At 41.3% G+C, this 21,299-nt stretch overlaps 2 protein-coding genes across 2 annotated transcripts in view; one reads left to right on the top strand and one right to left on the bottom strand.

Annotated features, from left to right (window-relative positions):
• The window catches only part of LOC118209897 (voltage-gated potassium channel subunit beta-1), a 59,395-nt gene extending 43,220 nt beyond the window's left edge, over positions 1–16,175 (top strand). The window contains exons 6-14 of the mRNA XM_035385623.1: positions 1,157–1,201; positions 2,374–2,417; positions 4,386–4,472; positions 8,373–8,458; positions 10,810–10,930; positions 11,102–11,196; positions 12,765–12,885; positions 13,563–13,651; positions 13,778–16,175. Coding sequence (XP_035241514.1) covers positions 1,157–1,201; positions 2,374–2,417; positions 4,386–4,472; positions 8,373–8,458; positions 10,810–10,930; positions 11,102–11,196; positions 12,765–12,885; positions 13,563–13,651; positions 13,778–13,867 — 778 coding nt within the window. The 3' untranslated portion in view covers positions 13,868–16,175. The remainder of the gene's footprint in view (positions 1–1,156; positions 1,202–2,373; positions 2,418–4,385; positions 4,473–8,372; positions 8,459–10,809; positions 10,931–11,101; positions 11,197–12,764; positions 12,886–13,562; positions 13,652–13,777) is intronic.
• Positions 16,176–17,159: 984 nt separating this feature from the next.
• Positions 17,160–20,762, bottom strand: ssr3 (signal sequence receptor, gamma). The gene is made up of 5 exons (XM_035385624.1): positions 20,523–20,762; positions 19,762–19,888; positions 19,189–19,287; positions 18,467–18,598; positions 17,160–17,532 (listed from the first exon to the last, which is right to left on the bottom strand). Exons 1-5 carry the CDS (start codon positions 20,653–20,655, stop codon positions 17,466–17,468), a joined length of 558 nt encoding a protein of 185 aa, XP_035241515.1. The 5' UTR covers positions 20,656–20,762; the 3' UTR covers positions 17,160–17,465.
• Between the last annotated feature and the right edge of the window lie 537 nt (positions 20,763–21,299).

Consider the following 21,299-nt stretch of genomic DNA (forward strand, 5'->3'; position numbering starts at 1 on the left):
TGAGAGTCAGTTGTTCTGTCTCTGCGCTACGAGTACTGATAACACTCCATTAAGTAGGTCTGTCACTATTACCATGGCAACCAATAGTTTGATAGGCTTCTGAGCTGTCCTGAGACTTTGAGAAGCTGCTGTGATCTCTCACATTTTCAAAAATTCTCTTTTTTATTTTATTATTAAAGGATTTGCCTTTTTACAAGTTTGCGTTCTGTGCTAGATGCTCAAAGCTGAACGGCTGTCCAAATCTACTGCCTGGAGAGGATAAGGAAAGACATGCTGAGATAAAGCTGAAACTGCACTGTTAAATATATAACCCTGTCTGAATGGTGTCGTACACATCATTTTTCTTGTTCTGATCATTTTCCAGTAGCATGAATTCGCCCTCTTTTCCAAAACCTCACAATCTCTCTGTTTACTGGCACAGCAACTCTCTCTCTCTCTCTCTCTCTCTCTCTCTCTCTCTCTCTCTCTCTCTCTCTTTCTCTCTCTCTCTCTCTCTCTCTCTCTCTCTCTCTCTCTCTCTCTCTCCTCACAATTCAGTGACCCCATCCCCCTTGGTCCCCATCCAAGTTTTGTTACTACTGTAGTGTTTTCCTTCTTTCCATATTTCATTAAATGGTTATATAAAATATGTTAATGGAAGCCTTGCGGCTCCCTGGCTACCAAGCGTGGGACATCAGGAGGTCCGCACCGCCAGCTCACTTTGCAATGTATATTAATCTGAGTTTTAAAGGCTGGCCAAGATGCAAAACCACAGCAGAAGATAATATGTGGTTTGAAGAAATAGTTAGGGGCAATCAGAATAAAGATTTAGAGCATACATTTCAGCTTATATGTATTCAGTACATGTACAGTGACATTATTGCATTGCCATTTTTTCAGTGTGATAATAAATGTTAGCAAAAGTAGCTTATGGATAAGGTTCTCATATGGTTTTTATATCTCTCATGTCTTAAAATTAAGCCCAGCGGGCAAAGCTTCAGGAGTGATATTTCAGCCCTGGAATACATTATAAGAGTCTAATTTCTTCTCTGTTCTGTCATGTTAGAGTTTGAGCCACTGATGGGACTGTTGTTCAATGTGTTCATATATAATATCTCTGATCTCTCTCACACACCCCCCCCCCCCCCTTCCCCTTCTCCATCAATCTTCCAATCAGGCGTTCCAGTTTGGTCATCACCACAAAGCTCTACTGGGGTGGAAAGTAAGTGTGCTGTCCTTAAGGTTTGGTGTCCAAGAACCTAACCTCAGCTGATGCTTACTCGGTCAGGTGAAGCCACAACAACATGTGATTCCCTTGGGAAAAAAATATTTATTTATCCAATTGCAGTATATATTGTCATATTGATGAGATGTGTGAGGAAACTGTATTTTTCTACACTTTAGAAGAGTTTGAAGTTGCGGTTAAAGTGTCACAAATACAGCCCTCATTTTTTCTCCATGAATTATACAACTGAGTGCCATGTATATAGCCACTACTGTGGCTTATCAGTTTTGGATCTGATAAAGAGTAGTCCTGCAGTCATGTGCAACCATCTCTGATATATGAAACATGGGTATTTAGTTACTAAGGCAACCAGAAACACATTGGCTTCCTTGTCATATTCATGGGGTTCATCCGTGAGAACTGATCACAGATCAGGGGGTGGGGCTGAGGGGATAAGGATGGAAAAATAGTGTACCAGTGGAGACAGAAGACAAGACATTTATGTTGTTTGGTTGGGACAATGAACCGGGCATCAGGCAACTGTAATGATACACAAGGCTAATAGGTAACTTCTGGTATATATTCTGCTTCATCCTTACTCAACATTATTACTGCTCTACCTGCTGTGTCATGTTCATAACCTTTCCCTGACTCTGCTGAGTGTGCATTGTTTTTAGCAGATCTGAAACTTATGAACAGACAGTTCTATCTGAAAGTTATTTAAAAACTCCACAGTACATTGTTGCTAGCGACACAGCTGGCAGAAGCGATAAGGCTAAAGTGGAATATTTTCTCTCTGTTCGGCTCTCTTCATGAATATTAATCCTTTCCTCTGAATGAGAAGAATAAATAACAAAGAACAAACTCACGTAGCACATGGTGCTGCGTGACAATGGTCCTGCAGTTTATAGGAATAGATTGACAGGTTAAACATAGCATTTTCTCACTGAAGGCTACAGGAAATGCTGAACAAGTTTATTTTGTGCCTGATGTGTCATGCAGTGGTTTGTTGGCACACTTCCAGATGGATGAGCATTCTGCTTTCTACTTGTTAAGAACCAATTTCTGTATGTGTGTGTGCGTGTGCGTGTGTGTATGTGTGTGTGCATGTGTGTGTGTGTGTGTGCGCACATGCGCACGTTTGTGCTAATCCCTGTGTGTTCCTGCAGAGCGGAAACAGAGAGAGGCCTCTCCAGGAAGCACATTATAGAAGGTGAGATGTAGCTGTGGTGTCCCAGCCTGTTCCACTGTCACTTGTCCCTCTCCACTGCACTCCTCCACTCAGCCTGTCACCTCCCACTCAGAACGCCACACCTCTGCCACATTTCTCCACTTTATATCTTTCATGTCCAATAAACATTCTGTCGAAACCTGTAAGAAAAGGCATTTAATATTCAGTGCAAAAACATTCTGCAGTGTAGATTGTAGATACATTGTACAAACTCTAAACTGTTGTGTGGGGTCCATTGTGTGCATGTCACACCTGTTGGACATTGATTGTCCGGTTCTGACAAAATGGTTTTCCTGGACACCAGACTGTGTATCAGGGCATCACATAACTCACCCCACTTCTTTAACACACACTGCTTCCCAAAGATTCCCCTACTCGATTAACCATGTCTTCTGTTGTCCACATGTCGGCCCTCGCAGATAATGAGCTGCAGAAAAGACCTGTCAGTCCCAAATGCTTCAACCAAACAGCTACTTACCGCACATATCATTGGTGCTTCTTCCCCCATACTGTTATCTACACTTACCCCGCCTACTGTCCGCACAGTGCCGTGTTACCTCTCATTGCAATCTCATAACAGGCTGTCTTCCACAGAGCAGCTGGAATACATTAGCACTTCTATTTATGATTTTTAAAAAGTTCAGTTGTACTACCGAAAATAATATTTCATGTGCTTATAAAGAAACCGCATGAAAACATTTACGAGTGTCAACTGTAGTTTAGGCAGATGTCCTAACAAACATTCAAACTATTGAATCTGTTCAAGATGTTCAACAACTCTAACTATTTTAACTGTTTAAACAAATTTAGCAAAATCAAAGATTTTGAGCAAGCATATCCATGCATGTGTATTGTAAACCAATTTTAAAGATGTAATCTAAATTGTAGTAGTGCTGTTCTCAACCAGAAAAGAGATCTGCCTGCTCCCTGATTGGTGGAGAATCCCTTTATTCTCCTGCAAGAGCTCAGGTGTGGAAGTAATGTCAGCAGCATCCAGGGACTCTTCAGTCCTGCAAACAGGCTTTCTGCAGGCTACACTGAGAATCTCCAGATCCCAGAAGATAGAGAGGCCTAAAGGAGTAATGACTTCTGGTCTTATCTGCTCCTTGAAATCCAGAACGCATGTTTCCACTCCTCCTCTCCTTCGCTACCCCAACATCAAACCCAAGGCTAAACTCTCTCAGAGGGATGCCGTGCTGTTGCGTGTAAGGTGGTTTCCTGTCCTCGTTATCTTGCTTCCATGGTTCGTTATGAAGTACTGGTGTGCTCTCTGGGTCGTAGCTGTGTTTGTACACTTCCCAGAGATCCTGGCTGTGGCGGGAAATCACACCGCGGTTGTGTTGCGCATGGACAATGCCTGGCAATTATGCCCGGACTTCACTGGCTCAGTATGGCAGGTCAACATCACAAAATAACTCTGTTAGAAGAGAAAATCAATCTGGAGTGTGAGCGAGTCTGGAGTTTGAAATTAATGCCCACAGAGATGGAGCAAATACAGTGAAAGAGGTGTACTGAGGCAAGTTATAATTCAGCATCCTATAACTGCCTGAAATCTCAGCAATAAATAAATAAATGAACACAGCTAGTTAGAGTAATGTTTGTTGGCTTAATATTAAATGCGCATTACCGTATGTTGTTGTGTAACTGAAATGTTTCTGTGACAGCATATTGCATTGGGGTGATTGGGAGATAATTTATGTCTCTTGTAGCTCAATTGTAGGCGATTGAGTCAGTGATGACATTAGAGAGAGAAAAGCAAACATTTCTGAATAGACTGAGAGCTCCAGGACGGAGGTTACATTTTCACCCTGCTTCAGGGATACCCAGCTCAGGGCCTGTGGGCCTGTGTAGCCTTCCAGGTCCAGGATAGAACAGCTTAGAGTTGTATGTGAATGTGAAGAGTTAACTAATCTGTGTGACTAACCTATTTGTGCATCTCCACACTCTTAGGACTGAAGGGGTCCCTCCAGAGGATGCAACTTGAATATGTCGATGTGGTCTTTGCCAACCGTCCCGACAGCAACACACCCATGGAGGGTGAGTTGATGGGGGCACGAGTATTTATGCAGTCAGCAGATCAAGCGTAATGGGAGTTCCTCCCTCAGTATATCCTATTCTACTTTTTATTTTGTATATGTTTCTGGCTCTCCTGCATGAATTCAAGAAAGCACAGACTAGAGAGCATTATGGTGAATTGATCCATGTTATGTGAGACAAGGTTTTACAACCAGTCAACTGTTGGGAATCATTCTGGGAGCAGTTGTAGAAAGCTCTGTTTGGAAAGAACAAAAAGGAACACCCTCTGCAGTGGTATCTCTAACATGTCAAAGTAAGATTGACCCTTCCTGGCCCTGCAGCACCACTTTTGGCAGCAACTTGGCTTTCGAACACTCCAATCCAACATCCACTCTCCAAATTCTGTAGGGGGATGTAGCACCTGGTATAACTTTACTTTGAAAAAATGAAAAAGTAACAGTTTTTATGACATCTGTGAATGACTCACACATTTTATATTCTGATCTGTATTCTCTGTAAACCTCACTTTCATACTTGAGTTGAGGATGCTAGTTGCCCTTCCTATGAGTTGGAGCTGCACACTGCAGATGGAAAAATACAAAAACCCTGCAGTGTGAAAGCTTCATCTACCGATAGCTGTACAATCCCTTAAAGGTGCAGAGAATAGTACTCTGTTAAAGAGTTATGAGCACTGCAGAGTTTAGTTGTTTATAATTTGAATGGAAAGTGCTAGAACATGATCACTAAAAGTAAGTAGGAGATGATGCTTTCATACCGTAGTTCTTATCAGCATTTCCCATCATGGTCTGGTGTAGTCGTCTCCATGGGCTCCCTCCAATCTCTCACCACCAGGAGAGGAGAGCAGCACGATATCGCCATCACCATGATTAAGATTCCAGGGCTGAAGTGATGAGCCCTGTGATTACTGCGACTGCAACAATAATCTAAATCTAAAATAGCAATTATCATCAAATAAGCCCGAATCACAGTCATTGCTGCCACATCGCTGTCACATGTGCTGTAATTTGCAGTGATGTGCTTATAACTGCTTTTAGTGCTCCTTTTCCCAGCTATGGTCCCTTCCACACAGGCATTGGAATTGTTTGCCCCACTCCTACTGTGCTAGATGAAGCTAAAAAGTTTGGGTGGGCTGAGGTTGGGAGGGTCTTAGCAATCTTGGAAAATTATAGTTCAGCAGTTATGAATGCCCATTACAAATCTATCAAGCATTTGTACTATTAGAAAATTAAAACGTGAGACACCCACCCCCACAAACAGTTACTCTCCCGTACTACAGCAAAGTGTTTTTGTCTTTCGTCCATTATCCTGTCTCATAACAGCGTCTTCTATTTTTTTCTGTTTTATCTATTTTATAAAATCTCTAGTTTATGCTTTAGGCCTGAGTGCCAATTATGCATGCGGCCTGCCTGCTGTCACCTTCCACGATGACAAATCAATGTCATCGGGCACCGATGTTTATGACCACTCATCATCTCCATGACAACATCACTCGCATGAACACACACACCGACACACACACACATTCAGCATGTAGATCTACCCGTCCCCCCATAGGAGCTGCAGGGCTGATGTAGAGGATAAAAAAGCATGTTTTTCCATCATTGTTATTTTCTCTTGAATCTGCTTTTGACATCCCATCCCCCTCCTGCACTTCGCCCACACGTACGACGGAGCGGTTGGGCCTCCTACTCCTTTTGATTCCGTCAATAGCGTTTAGAAAACAGCTCTAGTGTGAGATCTCAGTCGCTGCCCACAGTCAGGAAAGGCAAAGAACTTGCTCTTCATCTCCTTGGTTTTGCTTTCTTCCTTCCCAGCTTCGCTTTTTGCCACTGCCGTTCCCCACGTCACCGGCACCACCGATAGCTTGTCCCCGAAATCTTTGAAATTTGCCGGTTTGGAGGGTCAAATCACCGAAATACAAAAGCATAGCATGAAACCCATCGCCCTGCAGTTTCCTGTCAAATTATTCCTGGCCATAATTACCTAACTCGAAACCTCAATTTGATACATGCTAATAAGGCCAGTAAACTGGGGTCTACAATTGTGCAACTTCCTGCTTCTCTTTAAACCACCAGCCCTCTCAGAATTAATTAGTTTCAGGTCTTGACTGAAACAAATGCCTGTAGACTCTGCATCCCCCATTGTCAGGGCTGATTCCAGAGTACATTGAATTTTCCACTGCACCACAGTTAATGAAAACTGAAGGATTGTATCCCAGATGCAATATCGCTGTTATGCCCCTTGACTCAGGCAAATAACCCAAACTGCCCCAGTAAATGCATAGCAGCATAAATGTTCAGCATGTCAAAATGTAAGACCTCTATCACGCTTGATAAGGGCATTAGTAATGCAAGGAAACAATGGAATATCTACTAATAGAATTGTACAAGTTTTTGGTGAAGCACTTCTAGAAACAGTAACAGTTTCTGGTCAATACTTTAAGAGCTTAGCAGGAACATGGTAAAGAATGCACACTGTATGCAATGAACATTTTATGTAGCAGACACTGAATGGATATCAAGAGCACGTGCAGTACAAGGTCTGCACACTAAAATTATGTGTGCATTCATGTGTGCTTGTAATTACAGTATTTTATTTCAAATGCTGTTAAACCCTATGTGTGCAAGGGGACATTGCATTCAATATGTATCACTGTTTCTGATGCATTTTTTCTTTTTTTACCCATAGACACATACACGTTCACACACACACGCACTCATACGTATGCACACGGGCACACAGACACACATTACCATGCTTCAGGCATTGGCTTGATAGGCAGGTGTGTCACTTTGCAGGTCACTATAGTGATGAGCTTTGAGCAGTTTTCCTCTGATTCCTGGCTGCTCTTGTGTCAGGCATATTGAAGGTGCTAACTATACGAAGGCTAATGGTTCTGAGACCCAGATTGGTATTCTTACCTATTTGCATAAATAGACTGCTATAATTCTATTATCCAAAAATAACTATCTACTCAAACAGTGAATTTATTCAGCGATTACAGTCAATTATGAGAACAAGAAAATATTATGTATGTGAGTGTGCCGAAGTGTGTGTGTGCGTGTGGGTATGTGACAGTGTGCAGCATTATGTGTGTATCAGACCTGGTCAATTGCTTTACTTTAACTCTTTTTTGCTTTTTGGATAAGTATATTTTTATATATTCTTTGGAATCAAAAGAGTTGCAAATAGAGATTTGACCCAGATGTATGTACAGTATGTGTGTGAGTGTGTGTGTGTGTGTGTGTGTGTGAGTGTGCGTGCGTGCGTGCATGTGTGCGTGTGTGTGTGTGTTTGTGTGTTTACTGGTGTTGCCCATTAAATATTTTGGCCTCCTGCCTTTCAGGACTGATGAAGTGGGTTTCATATTCAACAGGAGCGAAGACTGATAAGACTGTTTGGAATTAGAAAAGCAACCGTGCCTGAAAGATTTGCCCTCACGGCGAATAAATGCAAATTTGCAAGACTTCTTTGCTTCCCACATGTACCTCCTACTCCTGCTCTGTGCTGTAGTCTATCTATCATCCTCTTTCTCCCTCATGTATCTCTACACCTGTTTGGCCTTGAGTGTAGTGGATATGTTGTAATGGAACACATTATGGTCCATTGTTTTTCAGTCTGACACAAATATTTTTTTTCCATTTTGTTACAGGTTTTTTTTCACTTGCCTCCCTTTACTACTGATTAGAGATTTTTATTAAACACACACTCATGCAGTCTAAAACAGACACATGGACATGCAAGCACACACGTGCACACAGACACACGCACACACACACACACACACACACACACACACACTTTGCACTTAGGGATTTTTAATATAACCACAGAGACAGTCACTCCTCAGTTGAAGTCAGTTTGCTAAGTTGATTAACTGCTTCACCTTTGTCTCCCCAGAGATTGTGAGGGCGATGACATACGTGATAAACCAGGGCATGGCCATGTACTGGGGTACATCTCGCTGGAGTGCTATGGAGATCATGGTGAGTGAAAATACAGGTGGCACCTCCATACCTCCGACTCATCACCCACCATTCTATACCCACTATACCGTCCCTTACCATTCTACCCCTTACACAAACCACTTCTCTGTCTGCGCCATCCATAACCCACTTCTCAATGTCGACAGCCATTCCCCCTTGTCCACAGGGCCACTTTCTTTGCTCAATTTCTTTCTTTGGAATTCTCAGTCATACTTGTAGACCCATTGCTCAGCCGCCATGTGCTCCAACAGTCAGGGAGGGCACAGACTAACATGCATTTCCCCAGCAGTTTCTTTTCACTGAACAATCTACCAGCTGATCTACACTTCAGACACAGGCTACTGTCACTTCACTGAGAGCAATTTGGCTGCATGTGCTACTTGGGAGTCATCTACTTTATTTCTCTTGAGTCTCTTGAGCCTGTGGGGTTCATCTTTCCTGGCTACCTCATCCAAGCAATCAGCCTCTCTGTGCCAGTGTGAAATCTCTGAGGGTAACAGTAAGATTTGGACATATGGAGAGCTTGAGGTCTTATTGGTTGAGGAACAGCCCTAGACCGAGTCCCTCAGAGCCAGTGGGATTTTCACATCTTATATGTTTACATGTTTCTGTGTATGTTTAAAAAATAGGTTAAAACTCTGTTTCATTTATAGTAGTCACTGGGAATAGGATGATGAATTAATCTCCTGTGGAGTGCGTACAAAATGTTCACGTATGTGCACTTTCATCTTTGAGTAATTCTTGGACATTTCTGTTTAGCTGATTTGGGAAGGGGGGGTGGAGGTTGGCTTTATTGTAAAAACTGTGAATAATTCCCACTTTGGGGAAATGTTGGAATGTCTTCAGACGCTCTGCTTTCTGTTGTGGCTTTTGTTGTTTTTCTAGCATTTCCTCATTGTGCCAGCTTGTCAAATCCCAGTGTATGCTAATTCTGTGCCATTTAATTAAAAAAAGGAATCTGAAGAAAATTCTTTGTGCGTATTAGTGCAGATGAAAGCACTGTAATTTAAACTGCATGAATAATTCATGGTTATAAATGGGGCTTGTCAATCGAACGGCAGAGGGAGTTGGAAGGAGAGGGCAGCAGAGGAGAGGAGATCCTGTAATGGGCTGTAATTTGTATCAGGGTTGCATCCTGGTGTCAGGATAAAGAGTGTCACTTCCACACTCTCCCACACTCCCACACGCACTCTACAGGCAGTGGGTAATGCCTGGAGTGGGTGAAATTATGGGTTGGATAAACATTGTAGGGAGACTATAAATCAATATAGTATTTCAGACAGAAAGAAAGTGCATGCAAATGTAACATAACATTTAAACCAAATACACCGTATCTGCATGTTAGAGCACTTTAATTTTCTTTGTTTAAAACAATAATTCCATAAATGTATGAAGGTGCAGTACAGCACAGCATCGAGGACATTATCGTTGGATCTTCCTGTTTTTTTGGGCCAACCCCTTGCTTGTCTTTCCGAACTTCACATTTTATGACTTGCGTACCCACTTGTGGTCCAAAGGGACTGTCTGAGTACTAAGGCTGAGAATCATTACATTATTACTTCAGAGCCAAATAATTAGCAGAGTGGATCTTTTTTTTTTTTTTTTGTTGCTGTAGCATTGAGTTTAATTATTAGAGTGGATTAATCTTCCTGCTGACATGGTTTAAAAAACAATCCCAGTTTCACTGACACTCAAAATTTGATGCATTTTAGTTTGCCACTACAGGCAAGACCCATTACGGCAAGCTAGGGAAAATCGCAAATGAACAAACACAGCACAATACAAAGATAATGACAGTTAACTGATTGAGTCAAGTGATTGAGTAGTTATGTAATATCCTTAAAAGGGGTGGTGCCATACAGCTTCTCCACTGAATTCAGAGCACCCTAGTTAGGATCACATAGATAAGCCTGGTAAAGTAAGATTGGAAAGAGCGCTTCTTGAATATTTAGTTTTAAATGTACAGTCGGATAATACATTAAAAAAAATAAATCAGTGTTTAAAATATGTATAGCATTCTTAGAATATATTAATTGTGTTTGGTGTATGGCCCAATGTGTGGCAATGACAATGTGTGGGTTAAGTCAGTGTGATCAGATACAGGCAGAGTGAATGAAATAATAAATACAAGAAAAATCTGTCTTGCAACAAGCCGAAATGGTAAGATAACTTTAGTTGTAGGTTTTACCCTGTTGTACATCTGTTGATAAGTTAAAAATGTATCATTTTAATGATGTAACATGCAGAAACATTTCCATTTTATTCAAATTTTATATTCCATTTTATTCTCTAAAGTGGGAATATGTCTGTGTGTGTTTGCTTTCCTGACTGCCTCCTCTCCCTCCCTGTAGGAAGCATACTCTGTGGCCCGGCAGTTTAACATGATTCCGCCAGTGTGTGAGCAGGCTGAGTATCACCTCTTCCAGAGAGAGAAGGTGGAGGTGCAACTTCCAGAGCTCTACCACAAGATAGGCAGGTGTCAATCCGTGAAAAGCACTCAGCCAACTAAAACAGCACAGACTGTTGTGTTCGCAACTGTGTCCTGTCTGTGAATACAGGTGTCTCTCACCTGTTTGTTGTGAGTGTGGTCGTACAGTAGGTTTTTGTCTCTCACCTGTGTGTGTTTGTTATGTGGGGCTGTAGGTGTGGGTGCTATGACCTGGTCGCCACTGGCTTGTGGTATCATCACTGGGAAGTACGAAAACGGAATCCCAGAAACCTCCAGGGCCTCCATGAAGGTATGAGAAAATGTCTGTAAATCTCACTGCTCTTCCTTTTTACAGGATAATGCTTTGGATAATGCTCCATAATGTTTGGGAAAAATACTTTTTTTTCTTGAATTGGCTCTATACCCCACGATTTCAGACCTGTAGTCTAACAGTTTACATGTGATTAAAGTGCACATTCACAGCTTGTATTTAAGGGGATTTGATACACTTTGGTTCCACCATGTAGAAATTACAGCAATTTTTATACATAGTTCCCCCATTTCAGGGCACTACAATTTTTGGGATGTATTAATGTCATGTAAATGAAAGTAGTCGTGTTCAGTACTATGTGAAAAGAATATTATGACATATTCTTTGCATGCAATGACTGTTTGAAGTCTGTGACCAATAGACATCGCCAGGTGCCGAGTATTTTCCCTGGTGATGCTCTGCCAGGCCTGTACTGCAGCCATCTTCAGCTCTTGCTTGTTTCGGTGGTTAGTTGCCATAAATTTGCTCTTCAGCTTATGAAATGTTCAGTTTGATTCAGATTGGGTGAATGACTTTGCCAGTCAAATATTTTTCAAGAATTTGAAAAACTCCTTTATTGCTTCAGCAGTATGTTTGGGATCATTGCCTTCATGTAGGAAAAGCACCATACGATAAGTCTGGAGGCATTTGCTTGAACTTGAGCAGATAAGATTCTTCTGTAAACTCAAGAATTAATTCTCCTGCTGCAATCAGCAGTTACATCATCAATGAAGACAAGTGAGTCAGTACCTGTGTCAGCCACACATTCCCAAACCATAACACCCCCACAACCATGTTTCAAAGATGAGGGTGACTGCTTGGGATCGTAGGCAGTTTCTGTTGGCCTCCACACTCTGCTATTGCCATTACTCTGATACAAGTGAATATTGGTCTCATCTGACCACAAAACCTTTTTCCAGAACTATGCAGGCTCTTTTAGGTACTTCTTAGCAAACTATAACCTGGCCATCCTGTTTTTGCAGCTAAGTAGTGGTTTGCATCTTGCAGTGTAGCCTCTGTAGTTCTGTCTGTGACAGACAGTGTCTTCTGCAGACAGCAGTCACGGACTTGACTCTTATGAAGTTCACTTATACCTACAACAAAGCAGCAATTCAGAAACACCTATGAAGCCATTTTTCCCAAACATTATGGTGCCCTGAAATGGGGGGACTATATATAAAAAGTGTTTTAATTTCAACATGGTGAAACCAAAATGTATAGAAATGCACTTTAGCCATGTGTGAATTGTCTGATTATAATTCTAAAATGGTTGAGTACAGAGCCAAATCAAGAAAGAAATATGCCTTTGTCCCAAACAGTATAGAGCTCACTGTATCTGTCTGTCTGCCTGTCTCTGCAGCTTATTTCTCTGAGAACATTGATAAATGGCATTGCGAGTAATCATAGTGCAGGACTAATTATGTCCACCAGGAGTAGATGGAGGGACACTGTCAACCCACTTATGTTGCTGTTTTGTGTTATTGTGTGTTATAGTTTCAGTTTAAGTATGAAACTGGCCTCTCTTACTCAGTCGCTGGATTGTTAACCCCTCCCTCTCTCCACCGCAGTCATACCAGTGGCTTAAGGAGAAAATTGTGAGCGAGGACGGCAGGAAGCAGCAGGCCAAGCTGAAGGAGCTGGGTCACATCGCTGAGAAGCTTGGCTGCACCCTCCCTCAGCTGGCCGTGGGTAAGCAGAGCGAAGGTGGCTTTTACCAGTCCACTGCTGGCTTCCTTATATGCCCCTCCTTTTTCTGAACATTCACACATAAAAACAATTCCCCTCACAATTATGACCAGGACAGGCAGGTCATGAGTGTATGATTCCTGTTACAGTAGACATGCTGCCTTCTGCTGAACACTAGCAGTATCTCAAGCTGAGATACAAGGTCTGAACGAGGATCGCTCATCCTCACTGGGTTTGCCTGTGAAGTCACAGCACAGAGCCTTAGTTCACAAGACTGTGTACTCCTGTTCTGCACTTCAGACAGATCTTGTGTCTGACTGAGTCCTTGTGAATGAATTAGTTTTCTCAGACCAGCATTGTTCAACCCCCCCCCCCCTCCCAGTAACTAAGCCCCAAGTAAAATTATCAGAATAATAAATTAAATTTATATTTACGAAGACTTTGTTGGCACAAGTTGTTTTTACACATGCATATGTCAAATGGTTTGTGTGAATAAATCTCTTTTAAAACACTTATTCTGAAATTGTACAATACTTGGGGATAAGGTTGGTAAATTATTATTATTATTCTGGCGTAAAATGCAGATGTCCTCAGAGTGGATATTCTTGATTCATGCTTCATAGTGCCTTGCAGGGCATTGTGGGTAATGGCTGCATTATTTCCCTTCCCTTGCCCTATAGCCTGGTGCCTCCGTAATGAAGGTGTGAGCTCTGTGCTCCTTGGAACCTCAAACCCAGAACAGCTGACAGAGAACCTGGGCGCCATACAGGCAAGTTAGACTCACATGACATGCTCCAAAATCCAAATATCTATAGCATTCAGTGTGAAATATGTACACATCAGTTAATTAAGTGACAGAGTAGATATCATGTTATTGCTTTTTTCTCTTATCCAGGTACTGCCAAAGATGACATCCCACATAGTATCGGATATTGATCACATACTGGGAAACAGACCCTACAGTAAGAAAGACTACCGCTCATAAGCTTGGAGCCTTTCGTGCTACTTGCCTGAGAAGGAAAGAAACTTCTGGAACAGCCCTGTGGTACTTGTTCCATGCACCTACCTATCTGCAGTTCTGCTCAAGACTGAAATATCCAGTATAACAACCTGAGCTCTATTCAAATAAGTGCATGCCTCCACTGGGAATGATATGTGCCTAAAGATTACTAAAGCACATAAAATGGAGAAACAACAGAAAACGTATGAGGATATGAAAAAAATCCAGCCAGGATATTCCTGTATTTTGACAGTATATTACCTCCTTAAGCCACCTCCAATTCCACCAACAAGCGTTTGGGACCCATACTTGATCTTCTAGAAGAGAAATTCATTTTTCAGAGCATTAGATGACAGTGTGGGTGTAAAAGCAAAAGTGACATGCTGCCCTCTTCAGTCCAGAGAAGGAACTTCCCAAAATGCGCAGAGTAGGGACACACAAAGAAAACCCTGCCTCTACCCTTGCCTGTGTATCGATCTTGCATTGTCAACTGCTGATGTAATGATGAGAATGTACTAGCAGCTACATGAGAATCCTGAAGACTAAGGGTTCGTTACTATATCGCTTGCTTACCAAGGGGGTGGATAGGTACAACTGACACATTAAAAAACATACTCTACAGTAAGTATAAATAACAGTAAACCACTTCAGAGTAAACCATATAAAGTAATTTAAATAGATCAACCCCCTCCACGCAAATAAGATTTACATTATATACAAATTTATGAATACATATGTAAAGTGTACAGTGTAAAGGTTTCACTCCTCAGCAGCACAAATAAGCCATTCCTTAGTTGTCTCTAGCCCTTTCTATTTTTCCTCATCACCCTCAGCTTTCACGCCTTGACCATGGCAGCCCGGACCACAAAGCACAAATTCAGTCCAAGACTGCAAGCTGAAAACACTAAAGAGATGGGTGACAGTGGGGTGTGGTGAAAAGTAATAGAATCAGTGGTGTATTTTTTATCGCGTTCATTAGATCTTGTTTGTCTGGTCCTCAAAAACACTCTTTTTATACATACTGAAGCTCAACATGTTTTGATTTTATGTGCTCATTATTAGGATCAGCGTTTCCCCATATTTTTGTCCTGTGGGGACTCCGTATATCCTAGCTTTCATTCACTCATAACTTAATTAGCTATTAGTTCAAATGGATAACCGAATACCAATCTAGATTTTACACTAATTGACAGTTCATCTGTAGATGTGTGATTCGGGCTTTGCTTATACTAATAAAAATTACATGTAAATGTTTTGTGGATATTTCCCCTCTAATATTTTTAGGGCCTCTGTCTCTAGGCAGAACAGTTTTTTCAGTGGTACGTCTGTAAAAACCCCGCAGATCAGGACTGTGCAGGTGCCGACTGTGGTAATCCTCTGGCCAATGGGGTACCTGTGAACTGTAGCTGTGTAGTCCTCTGGCCAATTAGGTACCTGTGAACTGGAGCTGTGTAGTCCTCTGGCCTATCAGGTACCTGTGAACTGTAGATGCAGTCCTTCGGCCCAGAGGCCTAGCTATCAGTTAGCAGTGAAAAGACATAGTCCACAGTCTTCTTACATAAAAGAAGCACAGTAGTTTGAAACATTCCAAATCAATGAAGGACACTAGAAATGAGTCCACAGTTGGGCAATTTAGGGCCTAATAAATTAATTAGGTTACAAAATACTCTTTAATAGAATATTAAACTGTTTTGCAATCCTTTGGAATGCATAAGAATGAAATGCCTTTCTCCTTTTTCAAATCTCTAAAAATCCATATTCAGGAAATATCCAGCTCGGATCCACATGTCCAGATAGGTGCGAAGCTCTCAGCGTAGCACATCCCAGAAAACCCAATTACCTTGGTCCCAGTTGTGGTGAAATGCAGCATATACTGTGTCTTCAGGACTGGCAATGGGAAGCTGTAAAGAGTTTAAGATTCATACAGGTGTTGGTACTTAAATCTCCACTGTTTACAGTGCCTTGATTCTGCCCTGCTGGGGGTCACCAGGTCCCTCTGTGGCTCGCAGCAGGGGTGTGCGGCTATGGGCTAAGTCACCTGAACTCCCTCAGTTCAAATGACTGTGTAAATTACTCTTTAAAAAAATTATTCACAAGTAAATAAATTAAATGAATCCTCTATGTTTTCTACAATTTGTAAAATTATGTGATGGAAAGATAAATGTTGACTTTCCAGGCTGTTTTATCTCAAACATCAGGGTCTTTTATCATGTCATGTATAATTCTCTGCTTTTAATTTGTAAATATAGGCCACATATTCAGCTTGACTAAATAAATGCATAATGCAGATTAATCGGCGTTTGTTCTTTTAAAAAGAGCTTTTGCATCAGTATAATAGCTGTATGTGTGAACACCTTTGACATGGTGTAGAAAGCTACACGGAGAAATGCAATTACCTCCACACAAAATGTACTTGAGATTGCAGTTTTACGAGTTTCCCCACGCTAAAACATGCTACCAATTAACGGACTTCAAGCCCTTTCAAGGTCCCATTCCCACTAGAAATTTGGTTATAATCACAAATAATAAACTTCATTGGCCACAATAAAACCTTTTTCCAACCTCGATCCAAACCCTGCCATTTTGATCATAATAAAGTTTCTGATTCAGGATAACATTCTCAGGTCATAATTTATAGAAATCAAGCACATAATTGGCCAGATTTCTCTAAAATATATTCAAACACTTAAATCTTTTTTTTTACTTTAAAAGCATTATGTTGATTTAAACTACAGATAATGAAGGATTTTCTAGAAGGGAACCCTTAGCCTAGAGGCAGAAATGTACTTCACTGATGAGGTAAACTTTCCATGAAAAAGGGACCAGACATGACTGCTGCTACCTAGTTTGCAGCATTGAGCCCAACAGGTAGTATTAGCATGGATGTAGCTACTTATGAAACAAAATTCAAACTCTGAGATTATGTAATGTGAAATGGAGGGGGGTTACATATAATACATTTCTAATACTCACACCAGGTACACATATCACTATATACTCAACATAATTACCAGTTACTTTGGTCCAAAAACATTATCAGGTTCAGAGGACATTTCCAGGACAACACCTATAATATGAACTGTGATCGCAGGGATGGGGAGATTATGATTGGGGATTTTGGGGCAGGAGATTAAAGGTTAAGGACTGCAACCACAAAGTGTTTAACATTTAATATTACACAAAAAATTTTTCCAGGGTAATCAATGTCTTTCCAGGACAGTTTCACTTTCCATAACCAAAAAACTGCATACAAAATTCCAGGTTTTCCTGGATGCGATGGAACCCGGATACTTTTATTACACCGTATTGGGGGAAAAATATGAACCTGAACTACATACATCCACCTGTATACATCATTTCAAAGCTGTAGCAGCATATAATAATGCCTGACACAAACACCTTTCTGGAGTTTATCATTTTATTGAAAAAGATTAGAGCATTTCTTGAAATGACCACCAGGTCTATGATCGTTAATTTTATCCAGATTTACCATTTGTTCATATTTTAAATGTCGCACCCCTCCCACCCACTGACCCCCTGCTCTCTGGGTCCCCCTGCCTCTCCGACACTCTTCTCTGGGTGCTCACTTGGATCCGGTCGACAGCAAGGCGATGAGGCCAGAGGAAGCACTGATTGACAGGATATAGTTCCTGGCAGAATTGGTCAAGGAAAAATACTTAATTGCCCAAAATAATATAGTTAAACAGGCACTTCTACATCATGCGCTCAAATAAGTGTTTAATATGCACTGTGGCATTAGGTCCAGTGGAGAAGCAGATCTGTCTCAGCCATGCCTGGGTTGTGTTAACTAATCAGCTCGGGTGCTTAAAAGTATGCTCCTCTCCATAGTAAGGGGTCATGATCGTGAGCACACACCGAGAGACAGTCTGTTTCTCAGGGCACAGAAGACACCGCTGAAGAGTGGAGGAGATGGTCTGCTGAAAAGCTGGCCAGCTAAAAGTGGCACGCTAAAAAGCTATCGCTGTGTTTTGCCTTCTTTTGTTTGGCTTTGTTGTTTCAGTTTATTGTTTTTGCCCAGAACCCATGAGGGGGAAGGAGCGAAGGCTTTTCGTTATATGTTTTTGTGTTGGTCTGGGTGCACTCTCTCCCTCCATGTGGCAAATTACAGTGTAAACCCAAACTTGCTGCATCTCCCTCCAAGGGAAGTGTCACGGCACGGGACAAAAACAAACAATACTAAATATAGCAGCACAAAGGGTCTCAGGGACCATGCATCTGTGACCAGAATCATCCACATTGACCTAATGGCCCATTCGAGAAAAAGAAGAGCATACAAGGAAAGTAAAGGTCTACAACATACAACTGGCTAACGTGTGCATTTCTTTACAAGGAACTCAAAGCAATTAACCACCCCCCTCCCACACCTAGAAGTGATGACTATGTTGAGGATACTATGCATCAAGGTTTTGTTATAGGACAAACAGGCAAGAGCAGCTGAAATTTTTCCATTTCAATCATATGATATATAGCACTACCATGAGGACATGTGACACCATAACACATGCATTGGCTCCCTAATAAATATATCACTTAAAGCTACAAGCCATGGAGAGGAAAGGATACACTGTAGGGTTGAAGTTCTTGAGCAGGAAGAAGGAGGCAATGATGACAAGAACCAGGAAGAGGGTGTTGTTGTAGAAAATGGAGAAGGTTGTAGCTTCATAATCAGCAACCTCATTTTTCTTCCACAGGATCCTGTCAACATGTATAAAAGAATGAGTCAGCTTTTACTTTGATATAGGACTGGAGACATTCGGAGATTCAAACAGAAAAAAAACAAGACAAATATCCTGTATGAATAACTCTGCTTTTAATGTCTAAATCTCTTCATACAAAAACAGGAAAGATATTACTTTTTTTGAATGTATTCCACAACTAGATAGTCAGGCCATTGACCATATAAATAAAGCCATAAGATAAACTAAAAGGACCACGTTCAATAATTCACAGGACACCAATGCATTAGCAAGACATTGGATCAGACCCAATGAATGGATAGAATCCCCATCGACTATAACGTCATTGGCGTTCTCACAGACTAGTTTTATGTATTTGAGTCTGCACTATAGTTAGTTATTGATATAAACCCTGGAAATGCATAATGGTGCATGATTACTAGGCGGCAGTGTAGTATAATGGGTAAGGAGTTGGTCTTGTAAATGGAAATTATTTTTAAAAATGCCATGTAAAAAGTTGTGTAAGTCACTCTGGATAAGAGCGTCTGTTAAATACCTGTAATGTAATGATTATCAATGACATGCAATAGAAAGCTGTGACGTGCAAACCTTTCATCCTTCTCCTTGCGAGACATCTTGCGGTTGTCAGCCTCGGACAGCTTCCGGGTCACCTCCTTGGAAACTGCATCCTCGCGCTTCTGAGCAACTCTGAGGGGACAACAGAAAATCACTTACCACTGACACCCCTGTGCCTTTCCTCACAAGCATTATCTTTAGAAAAGTTCTGACCATACAGCCTCACAGTGGGTTCCATGCAGAAATGCTAGCATATCTAAAGGCTGTGTGAAACAAGCTATGTAGGCTACTTTTTGTTAAGCCATATATAGCTAGTACTATTACATGGGTGCATCATGTGTTCAATCATTCACGTTGTAAATGGGGATGTTCATTTACCTCCTATTCATTACAACATAACAAGCATTTCAAACATTTACACTATACAATTCATTTCTGAGCTTACATTCCGTATATACTGTATAAAATAAAGATCACTAAGCCAGGTTGCGCAAAAAAAAAGTTTTAAAAAATAGATCAACCAGGACTCAACCTTATGATTGAAAGTCCCTAACCAATATGGAGCACTACCACACCAAGTGATAAGATGCAAGATTTTGTGCTTACTTGTGTTTTAGCACAAATTTGACATTTTTGTAGGCGAATGCAACCAAATACGTGCTGACAAGCGTCATGATGCCGTAGAGCACAGCCGACTGCACCAGATCCATGTGCCAGATCCTCCAGAACAGCCCTGCATAGACGGGAATAGACAAGAGTGGACTAGTTGAGTTCTTCCGTACACAGATACAGGCAAAAACAAACCAGCCAATCAATTAAAACCAAACCATTATCAGATTAAGTTATCAAATTTTCTTGTTGCAATTCATTCCTTAGTCAACTGATCAGCTATAAAAATGCAGTGCAACAACCCATTTGAAGCTTTTTAGCAATTTTACAGCCATCTATCTTAAATAGTTCGTTTGCTAAAGTAAAAAGTATAGCTAATACATAGTAACGTTAAGCCACCAAGCAACTTGCTTTGCTAGTTGCCAACAGTAAATGCCACATCATCATACAAAAAAACACGATGCAAACGTTATTCTCTAGGTAACGTAGGCTATATGCTTTTCCTTCGGTGTTTGCTGACAGAGCTGCGAGTGCCAACACAATAATGAATGAAAGTCTATGCTGGCTAGCAAATAAGCTAGCTAACAGTAGGACATCTGTTCCTTTTCATCATAACGCCGAAGAAACAGAATATGCTATCTGGTGGCTTAACCTCACAGTCCCGTAGGCGCAAATACAGTTTCGAGAGCAGGCTATCACAAGCTAGTTACATTAGTTAGTCACAGAAAGTCGTGGACAGGCTTACGTTAGCTACTTACAGATGGGAATGGCAGATACAATGAGGGCATTTCCGTAGAACAGCGCCGAGGATTTGGCAGAAAGATTTCTACTGAAATCTTGGAGTAAAAGGTCCTCTTCAGACTGTTGTTTGCTGCTACTTTTTGGTGCCATGGTTAGTACTCGTCCACGTAGCTTCCCACTCCTCCACTTCCAAAGAGCAAAAGGACTGACACGTATGAGCTCGGTTAACTCGAAAAGGCAGCCCCTTAAGCCTCGTCAGCACAAAAACGGAAGTAGAAGGCCGTAAACCGGATGGTGTTTTAGAAATTTACCCTCGAAGGAGTCAGGGCAGATTGGAGATATATTCGTGTAAAATCGCGCGGGGTGGTCAATTCCATATAGGCTAATCGCAAAATGACAAGAATAGAACGAAAACTCGGACTTGCGTGAAAATTTAAATTAGCAGTGGTACAGCCACCGTTTGCTTTCCTTCGAAGTTACTGCTAGCCGAGAAGTGTGCCCTCCAGATGCGAACCATGCACCATAAATTAGTCCATAGCCAATGCGAATTACGCAGAACTACCGCATACTACACATAATTGTATCAAACGTTTTGAGTCAATTACAACGGGCTAACAAAGAAAATCCGGAAGAAAATATTCAGCAACCGAATTAATCCGTTTGAATGTTTTGGTACGTAATATGCTGTCCCAGCACAAATGCTTAGCATTTTATAAAACGAATACTAAAGCAAGAAAAGAACAGAAGAGCACACGTTATAATTCCAAGACGTTGGCAGGGCTATAACCAAAACT

The sequence above is a fragment of the Anguilla anguilla genome, chromosome 12 (assembly GCF_013347855.1).
Source record: "Anguilla anguilla isolate fAngAng1 chromosome 12, fAngAng1.pri, whole genome shotgun sequence".
NCBI classification, from domain to species: domain Eukaryota; kingdom Metazoa; phylum Chordata; class Actinopteri; order Anguilliformes; family Anguillidae; genus Anguilla; species Anguilla anguilla.